We start from the raw sequence: 10,203 nt of genomic DNA, 5'->3' as shown, positions 1-10,203 counted from the left end.
TACTATCAAAAATAACTGTAGGACCCGGCCGGGTGCGCAGCACAACTAAATCTTCAAGACCAAAAATTTTCTAAGTTCAAGAGTAAACCCGGTCGGGTAAGAGGAAACTCGCCCGGGTACGCAGCAGAACATCTTGATCTTCAATGGAAACCCGGTCAGGTGTCTAGAAATCAAGATAAACATAAAATTCGACTTTAAGCCGCCTGACCCAAAATCGTCCCGAACGGAACAATTCTCACACACGGCAGTGGTTTTTCTTTAGCGTCAAAAAGACCCACTTTAGTTTGCTCACTTTATTTTCTTCTCTTGCTCTCTTTGCTTGTTCCTCTCTCCCCTTCTCAAGTTCTTCAAGATACTCCAAACCCTCGAATTTCCAATCTGTAGATTGGAGAATGCTCAAATCAGCTAGATGATGAAGCCTCAGCAACAACCTCTCATGCATCACCAATCTATATTTCATCCTACCTTTCATCCACCTTCACAGGTCACTTTTGATCGATTTAATTATGTTCATTTTTTGTGTTTCTATGCTTTGAATGATCGAATATAGGGTTTTTAAATTTCGATTTTTTTGCTTGTTTTCTTTACTTTTCTGCTTAGATTTCATCTCTTATTATATGAATTGTACAATTTATGCATTAGATTTCACTACCCAGTTAGGACTCTTGGTGCTTCTTGTTGGCGCTAAGTGTGTGATTTTTGTTGCTATCATATTGATTAATCTCGTATTGTTATTGTGGGTTTCTGAATCTTTTTCATTACATCTATCTTTCGTTGTTTTCATTATATTCCAGGCTTTTTAGGGTTTCAAGAAGTAATTGTATCAATTTCCAGCTGTAAATGATCTGTTCAAAGTTTTAACTAATGAGATCTACTTTAAATAATACTTATCTAGCTTCGAAGTCTTCTAACGTAAACTGTAGTTTAGTGGGTTCTTTTTTTTTTTTCTGGGATATTTTGGTAGAGCTTTTCCTTTTTATTGGTGCTGTGTACTGCTAGTGGAGTCTGTGTTATTGATGTATAATGTATTACTTGTTCTGCCTCTCATATTCTGATTAAAAGTTTCATATGTTCTCTGAAATGTTTGAGTCGGATTTAATTGAATCGAGGATTCCACAGAATGCTGTTTTGTTTACTTAATTAATTCTATTTGGTTGCAGCTGTGAAGTTTATAATACAAATACAATTGCTAAGTACTTTTTTTTAACATGTAGTAATTCCATAAATTCACTTGTATATGCAATGCAATATGCATGTTTTTATTAGAAAGCATCTTCCTTTAGCTGATAAAATATGAATGAAGCTAATATTGTTTTTTGGCAAAAATCCTTAAGCATATTGGATCCAATTCTTGTTCTTACAAAACGAAATTATGGGCTCCACATATGAACACTAATAATCAAGGTGAGAGATTATCAATAAAACAATGTTGTGCTTTAGAAATTGAAAAATCCTGTGTGATAAGTTTTTGAAAAATAAATAAATGTAGTTTGATTTTTTGCATGGTTTGAATTACATATACATTTTTAACAGTAACGTTTATTCAGAATTTTAGAGCAATGTTGTGAAACAAGTAGTGAGAATTGCTGTCACATAAATCTACATAAAAAAGCATGATTGATCAATTGAAATTGAAAGGTGTGAAAACATATTAAGGTAATTGGATATGAATAATAAAACAGAATATCCTAGCTGCAACATTAATTTCATTTAAATGAGTTCATTTGGATAGTATCTAGTTGAGCTCTCTACCTTTGTTGAGTTCATTGAGTTTAATCCTAATAGTTACCTAGATGCAATTTTCTTTGAGTACCATACATTGTGTGTGCATCATGCATTGTAATCTTGAAGTTCATATACTTACTCTACATTTTATAAATTCCCTTATGATCCATGTGAACAACCATTGAAATTAGTATATTGGTTCATGTAGCCAATTCTTTTGGGATTAAGGCTTTGTCATTGTTTGAGAAAGTTTTAATTAGTTGCAACTTTTTTTTGTTTTTGTCACAATGAAATGCCTATATATCCTTTTTTTTTATGGGCAAATTGAGAAGTGGGGACTAAGTTGTATACGATATGAAGGGAAGTTTGAGAATTTGGCCTAACTTCTCTTTTTTTGGTTTTTCCTTTTTCGTGCCTTTGAGAAATGTTCCTAGTATTTTGGCTCACATGCATCCTCACATTGCTTGTATATTGGATTCACAGGTTGTGACGGAATCCAGAAATCCTAGAAATGCTGGTTCTATTGGCTCTATAGGTTCTGGATCTTTTTCTGTAGAAGGTGAAATTCTAAGTTCCTGAATTTTGGACACACATGCTCTGGATATTTTTTCGCCCTGAAAAATTTGTTTGGCTATGGAAAATCTTAGTGCTCTCTCTTTGTTAACCATTTTCCGTGAATATCAAAGTAACAGTTTGAATATTGGCCGTTATCCGGTAGGTAACGGATAAAGCGGAAATTTTAATGTGATTTATCTTGTGCCATTATATAAAGGGATTTAACGATGCGGTGTCTCACAAACCCGTTACAAGTTGCCTGTTATATAATGGTACGGTGCTGTGTCTCACAGTCTTATCAAAGCTCAACTGTGCATTGTAGTAGGATTTTTAGCACTTGATGCACCTTCTCAATCTTGCCAAAACTAATGTATAGGTTTTGGTATATTCAAGCTTGAGTCAAGCACAACTGAACTTTAAAAGTGATTTTTCAAGCTTAATATGTTTAGCTTTTGGTATATTCAAGCTTGACTCATTTAAATTAGAGTTGATCTCTACTCAAGTTATTCAAGCTCGAGTTGAATGATAAGCTTTTATATCATGTTATTTTCAATTTTTTCAATATTTGTTAGTGTATTTATCCTATCAACTGGATCAATTGTTGCTACTTTTGTTTGCATGTAATGAACACATGATTCAGTTTCCAAGTTAATTGTTTTAGAAAGTTATATTTTATCAAGTTTTAGATAATCTAAAACAACCTTAAAAGTACAGAAATACGAGTTGTTCATAAACGTAAACATGAAGTTGTTCGAGTTATGCTTGTTTCTTGATGCACTTGTTAATACTTGTTTATGGCATTGATGCTTGAAGATGACACATTTCTTTGATAAACAACAACAATACCAAAGCCTTAATCCCAAATAAGCACAATGGGCTATAGGCATTGTTGTTAAAAGGGGTGTGACTAGGTTTTATTGAGCCGGTTGTCACAAATTTTCCGCTTAACCTCTTTTATCCGAACATGGAACCGGTGGAGTTAACACATATTTTTGGTGATGCAGGTAATTCACTTTTTGATGCTACTCAATATGAATTCTTCAGTCAAAAGGCTGTTGAAGAGGTGGAGTTAGGAGGCTTAGAAGATGATAAGGATGACCTATCTCTAGCTCCTGTGCATACTGATGAATATCAATTGTTTGATAGAGATGAGGTATTGCCGAGTGCTGTTATACTCATTGTTTATGTTCATTTGTATGAATTTGATGTGTGTTCATTTTTTATATGTTCCCTTTTGTCTTAATATGTGGTTGATTTCAAAGAGAATGTAGGGCTTTTTAATAGCGTCACTACTTCTTTCTCATCAAATTATCGATGCCTTTCCTTTTTATATCAATGCACAATTATTTGTCAATTGAACATCAATAAGAAAATTACCAATGCCGTAAACTTGTACTTTCATAATATACTAATATGTGTAAAAGATAACAAAAATAACAACTATGCTAACACTATTATCCCAAAATATTGCGGTTGCATACTTGCTTTAAAATGGAGTAAGAATATTTATGCGTTGGACCCCTGGCTTGATGCTTTCTTTTCTGTTGTACCTTAAAAAAAGATTTTCTTTTTGGGGTATCACATAGAGGTCATGATCATGGTTGTCTTGTCTATATTGATATGGTGTGAATCACATGTTAAGGTGATTTGGCATCTGAAGTTTTCTGTTTGACTGATCCTGCTGAGATTTTGTAACATCTATTGTTTGAAAATCTTAGTTTCATAAAGAGGTGTGGATCATAGTTTTTCATCCTAAGTTGTGATGTTTCTAGAACAGGGAGAGAGAGAAAAGAATGAAAAGCTTATTTTTATTGTAAATTTGACCTCTAAATATTAGTAGACAATTCAAGATACAAATATGAGCGAACTGATCTTTAAACAACTGTTGATAATTTTTCTAGTTGGATTAAGTTCAAATTATGCCTGCCTTCTGTTATACATCCCATGTCAACATGCTGCTTGTCAGCTACTTTTATGATTTGTTCGTTTACTATTTACCCTCAAACTTTGAGTTGGATAAAACTGTGTAATGTTGAGAGGATGCTATTTTCCATCCACATAATGTTGAATTGTTTAAAGAAATGTTTTGCCTGCGGGACATTTAGGGTCAACTTTACTGTAATATGCGCCTTGAACTCTGCGCTCTACAGGCATATAACTCTAGCTGTTCTGATTCGTTTACTTCATAGTTCATATGCTGTGTTATTTCAGGGGCTGCATGCCAATTTAGGATCTTTGTCCGATTTGGATGATCTGGAAACTACATTCTCAAAGGTAAACTCCAATGAGATGCTGATTCTCTTTTGCTTTTATAACTTATTGCAAATGAAACATCCGACATAGATATTTGCTTGTATTTTCCGTTTTACCAAGCATAATGGTGGAGGGTCTTAATGTTCATTTTCTTTTTTGTGTAGTATAGTATTCTCTTCAAAGTTAAGCTCATTTGCCTTCTCCATTTTTTTGCGAGTGTGTGAAATTACGGGTTGGTGTTTTGCAGTCAATGCAGGGTATAATGCGAATGGATTTTGCTTAGCATCTTGTAATAGGAGACTGCTTTTTGGGTGATTGATATATTTTTTGGGTCATAGTAACTTATTTTAATGAAATTGATTCCATTCTTAGAAAGTGAAGTGTCAATGGTTTCCCTGAAGTGTTAACAAAATATTTTTGTTATCCTGAATAGTGAACTTTTGTAAAGTTCCTAACTGTCAGTTGGATCATTTGGACATATTGGTTGATTTTATAGTTGATTTTGAGTAAGTTGGCTTCTGACATATTTGTGGGTTTCAAATACTGATTTTCTAACAATGGTTGCTGGTAGCTTGGTGCTGGATAGTTTGTATTACCTTTGAGAGCAGAGCTTATTGTGATTTGTGCTGAATTGTTGTACTCTTCTTGGTTTCGATACACTTCTGACTTGCATTGTTGCCAAACCTGCTGTATTGCCTTTGTTTTGGTACCAGTATACAGTATTTTCCTTTTGTTTCCTTCCAAAACTAGTTTTCACAATTCTACTTTGACTTTGACTCACCTATTGTTTATTTCTTTTTAGTTGCAACCAAAGACTCCAAACACAAATTAGTAATGTTAGAGAGATAGAGACTAAGTAGGGCAAGTGTGAAAATAGTGAAGAAAGTTTCAGATTGCAATATGGAGAGAGGAAAAAAGTAACAAAGCAAGACGGGTTATGTAACCAATATAGAATTGTTGCAACCAATATGAAACTTTTAGAAGAGAGAAGTGTTGCTTATAAGATGAAACATTGGTTTTACTTCTTATGTCTCTAATTTGACTTGCCTCATTTATCTCTTTACTCCCATAGTCTGTCCATCATTTACCTCCATGAATACTACTTATTTCCCATTCCCATTGCAGAAAAATGTCCCGCTCTCTGCTTTTGTTAGTAAGAGAACAATCAGTAACTACAAGATTTGTCAGATAAAACATTGTATCATCCCAAATGTTTTAACTAATTCAAGCGAAGAGAGAATGAATAATGGATCTATGAATGTGTTTTTTGTATCAATTTCTGCTGATTTTCATGTCATTTTATTTGCATTGCTTATATTTACTTGCTTACAATTTATATCGTTTTTGTTTAATAACTACCTAACTACAAAATATTCTGTCAACAGCTGAACAGAGTAGTTAGTGGGCCAAGGAATCCTGGGGTTATTGGCGATAGAGGTTCTGGATCCTTGTCAAGAGAAAGTAAGTCCAACACCACTCAACTTTGAATACTTCTGCCAAGTTATGTCTAGAAGGAACTTGGAGTTGCTGAATGAGCTTCTCATTATTATTTAGTCTAGTCGTATAATTGAAAAGATCACATATTCTCATATTCTCAGTGTTCTTAAATTGTTATCTATTCTTTCTATTACTTGCTTCTGTATAGATGTCTTATTCTTTGCTTTTGTGTGGCTCTATATGGGTTTACTGCTCTCCTTGTTTTGGTTGGCTTTGTTGTTCATTAACCCCTCAACATATTTAATTGGCAGGTAAATTATACACATCTGATTCATTTTTAACTATTGTCATCAATGCTTTCTCTTGTTCACTCATTTAATTTTTGACATTTGTTGTGGAATTTTTCTCTATTCTCAAATTTGATTCAGTTTGTTTTACTGTGGTTTATGCCATTTTCTCTTATGTGTGCCTAATTCAGTCTGTGTAGTTCACTTGAAGTTAAGAATCTATTAATTTGAGCATTGATTTAAAGACAGGTTTATGCAACACAGTGTATGTGATGAATTTTGCTTCTGATGCTTCTGTAATAACTTTGCAAGCGCCTACATGATCACATCATTTGGAAGAAAAAATTACCCAAACCTGGTTGTTTGTGGCCAGCTTTTTAACCTATTGCTTGTGCTCTCCATTCTGTACATTATTTGGTGCTTAGATCTTAACTAATATTATCAGCGTGGATACTTGTTACTGTTAGATATTTTTACTTACAGTTATTCTGCCCAGAATCTCAAGTTTAATCTTTAAATGTCCCATCAGGTTCATCTGCTGCAGACTGGTCGAGAGATGGCTGGTTGGACCATGGTATGTCGGATATGGAAAATGCTCTGGAAAGTAAAGGGTGGTCATCTCAGCCTCCGTGTGTGTCCAATCATCCTGGTGAATTTAACAAGCCTTTGTATAGAGCATTGTCTTACCCAGAGCAGCAACTGCAACAGCAACAGTATCTTCAGCAACACTTTTCGAACGAATCTATGTCAAGTCCTCAATCATCTTTTACCTCCTTCCCTCCTCCAGGAGGCAGAGCACAGCAGCCTTTGTCTCATCGCTATTCACTTCCTCTAAATATCCCATCTGATCCCAATCTTTTAGCACCAAATCTGTCACTAATGCCTGATTCTGGTTGTCACTTTTCGGGGATATCTAGTTCCCATGGATTACGATATGGGGGAAGAATGTCTAGTCTAACATCTGGTCATGGAATCAGTGATCAGCCAGGGAGTCATTGGAGCAACCATGCTGGTTTATTACATGTAGATCATTCTAGTTTTCTCAACAATATATTGCAACAACAATTTCCTAATCAGAACGTAATGCGTCATAATTCACTGTTGATTTCACCACAACGACGTTTACAGCCAGGATTGCATCAGTCTCAGCTGAATGGAGGCTATCCATCTCTACATACAAATCATGTAAAAAAGTATGGCACTGCATATGCTTTAACTGAGACAAGGGATCCAAGACCTAAATCAACTCGTGGTAAACATCATCGGCTTAGCCAGCAAACTTCCGAGTCTGCTTGCCAAAAGAGTGATTGCATCCAGTTCAAGTCCAAGCATATGACTGCAGAGGAGATTGATAGCATTCTGAAGATGCAACATACTTCTTACAGCAATGACCCTTATATAGATGATTATTACCACCAAGCTTGCGCTGCCAAAAGATCTTCAGGTACAAGGTTGAAACAGCGCTTTGCTCCACTTCATTTGCGTGATCTACCTTCTCGTTCACGTAATAGTAGTTCGGATCAGCATAGTCATCAATCCTTTGATACCTTGAGAAGGATGGCCTTGTCATCCATTTGTAGGCCTCAACCGCTTCTTGATATTGAACCCTTATCCTCAGGAGGTGCTGATGGTAGCACTAAATGCAGATCACTGGAACAAGAACCAATGTTTGCTGCTAGAATAGCTGTTGAGGATGCTTTTACTCTTCTTCTTGATGTAGATGATATAGACCGTTATTTACAATTTAGTCCACCGCAAGATGGTGGGTCTCAGCTTAGGCGGAAACGTCAGGTACTTCTAGAAGCTTTAGCTGCATCCCTTCAGCTTGTCGATCCTCTTGGAAGTGGGGGGCATAATGTTGGTCCTGAGGATGATATTGTGTTCATGCGGCTTGTTTCCCTTCCTAAGGGATTGGAGCTTCTGGGAAAGTGCTTGGAGCTTATCATAGTTAGCCCTGGTCCTTCAAGTGAGCTGGCTCGAATTGTCTGTATGTCTGTTTTCCGCCATTTAAGGTTTCTTTTTGGTGGTCCTCCAGCCGACTCTGGAGCTGGTGTAGCTACTGTAAAGCTTGCCCAGGTGATTTCAACTTGTGTTAGTGGCATGGATCTCCGTGGTGTGAGCTCTTGTCTGGCTGCTGTTGTTTGTTCTTCAGAGCAGCCGCCACTTCGCCCTCTTGGAAGTCCTGCAGGAGATTTTGGTTCCGTAATCTTGAAAAATCTCCTTGAAAGAGCTACTTTGCTGACCATCACTAATCCTCAAGCCCCTGGCAGCAATATTATTCCTCATTACAATTTCTGGACAGCTTCCTTTGCATCGTTCTTCACTCTGCTCACCAACTACTGTGCTGATAAGTATGAAACTATAGTGCAGTCCGTCTCAAATCAAGCTGAGTCTAGTTCTGCATTAGAATTTTCACGCTCGGAAGTAGCAAGGGCGGTTAGCAGGGAAATGCCAGTGGAACTTCTACGTGCAAGTCTTCCTCACACCGATGAGCATCAGCGGCGAACATTGATGGAGTTTGCGCACCGATCTATACCGTTCCCTGTCACTGAATTCAATCTCTGTGAAGAGGAATACAGTGGCTGGATAACCTCGGAATCAGTTAGAAGTTAGAAGAGGTGATTTATCAAAAATTGAAGCAGGGGCATGAATGATAGGGCTGACTATATCATGATTCACGGCTGCTGTTCTGCTCATATTGTGAATAGCTTTGTTTGTAAGTGCCATCCGGGTTTTGTTTGGATGGTGTACTTGTTAGTTGAAAGCTCAACCTGTGTGGAATCACAATTAATGCCTGTTTGTATGAACGGGTTTTATGATTGTGAATAACTCGAAAAAGTTGTTAATTGTGGTGATTCCCTATCGTGCAGGGCCTAGTTTTTGAAGCCCTGTTGGAAGTTGGAATCCTTAGGACAGAAATAGCCACTTAGGGTTTAATTTGTACATAATCAGAATGAGAATGTAACCATTATTTTTTCTTTCCTTTTCTTGTTATAAATTGATCTACTATGTTGCTTGTCTTAAAGAAAGGGCCAATGTACTTCTTGGTTCTTAGTCAAAACTCAATAGTGTCTTGATGTTGTACCCTAACCCTTTAGTTTCTATGTTGCATTGCACTTTTCAATTTATTGGATTGTTTATTTTTTGTTTTTATTTCAGTCATTTTCTTCTACATTGTATTAACTTTATTCAATAAAACAAAAGAACTATCTTGTCAATAACTTTTGAGTTTATATTGTTGAGAATTAGATCTTGTCTTAACTAGTGCAAGTATCGTTATTAATGAAATATTTAATTATTTTTACTTAATAATAATAAGAATAAGTAGAGATAGTTAGTATGGGTGCGTTCATACCAGCATTAATGTACCAGATCCCATTAAAACTTTGCAGTTAAGCATGCTTGGGCAAGAGTAGTACTAGGATGGGTGACCTCTTGCGAAGTCCTCGTGTTGCACCCCTTCTTTAAATTTGACCCATGACGCCCTAGTAAGAAGGATCGAATGCATCATAGTAGAGAGCAAGAGAAGCCGAGGAAGATCAAGCAGAACGTGGGAGGAACAGATTAAAAGTGACCTGCACGAACTCCATCTCTCTAAGGATCTGACCAAGGATAGAGCCAGTTGGCGGCGCCTTATCTACGTCTTAAATTACTAGACATGTCTCTCTTAACCACCGTTTGATTCCGTTCTTTGCCTATACTTATTGTTCTTTACCACCTCTCTTACCATTATTGTTTTTTTTAGTTATTTATATGTACTCTATTTGTTGTGTAGATTTAGTTAGTTGATTAAGATTCATGGTTAACGTGGATGTAAGTTGCAGGTTTCTTACTCTTTGAAGACTCTTTTTGAGCCGAGGGACTCTTTGACCGCACTCTCTTACATGGGTATGAGCTGCCGTCTATCTTCCCTCTTCAGACCCTGACCATAGTTGTCTATGAGCGG

The 10,203-nt window shown here is 36.4% G+C and overlaps 1 protein-coding gene and 1 non-coding gene across 3 annotated transcripts; both read left to right on the top strand.

The window, feature by feature from the left end:
* Positions 1–262: 262 nt before the first annotated feature.
* LOC130812925 (protein PAT1 homolog 2-like) lies at positions 263–9,444 on the top strand. 2 transcript variants are annotated; one of them, XM_057678573.1, is made up of 6 exons: positions 263–484; positions 2,209–2,284; positions 3,285–3,433; positions 4,492–4,554; positions 5,919–5,994; positions 6,787–9,443. In XM_057678573.1, exons 1-6 carry the CDS (start codon positions 410–412, stop codon positions 8,868–8,870), a joined length of 2,523 nt encoding a protein of 840 aa, XP_057534556.1. In that variant the 5' UTR covers positions 263–409; the 3' UTR covers positions 8,871–9,443. The 2 variants fall into 2 exon arrangements, with proteins under 2 accessions (XP_057534556.1, XP_057534555.1); XM_057678572.1 differs by lacking the exon at positions 263–484 and having other exon boundaries at positions 491–2,284; positions 6,787–9,444.
* Positions 9,445–9,598: 154 nt separating this feature from the next.
* On the top strand, positions 9,599–9,717 carry LOC130814348 (5S ribosomal RNA). Its single transcript, XR_009042378.1, has one exon. It is a non-coding gene; the product is annotated as a 5S ribosomal RNA (ribosomal RNA).
* Positions 9,718–10,203: the final 486 nt, after the last annotated feature.

The sequence above is a fragment of the Amaranthus tricolor genome, chromosome 5 (genome assembly GCF_026212465.1).
Source record: "Amaranthus tricolor cultivar Red isolate AtriRed21 chromosome 5, ASM2621246v1, whole genome shotgun sequence".
Classification (NCBI taxonomy): domain Eukaryota; kingdom Viridiplantae; phylum Streptophyta; class Magnoliopsida; order Caryophyllales; family Amaranthaceae; genus Amaranthus; species Amaranthus tricolor.
Note: the sequence above shows the minus strand (reverse complement) of the source record. Positions and strands in the feature narration are given on the sequence as shown.

Coding starts and splice junctions, on each gene's coding strand:
- LOC130812925 (XM_057678572.1), top strand. CDS start 2,080: ATGAAGGGAAGTTTGAGAATTTGGCCTAACTTCTCTTTTTTTGGTTTT. Junction 2,285..3,284: donor TGGATCTTTTTCTGTAGAAG/GTGAAATTCTAA, acceptor TTGGTGATGCAG/GTAATTCACTTTTTGATGCT. Junction 5,995..6,786: donor TGGATCCTTGTCAAGAGAAA/GTAAGTCCAACA, acceptor ATGTCCCATCAG/GTTCATCTGCTGCAGACTGG.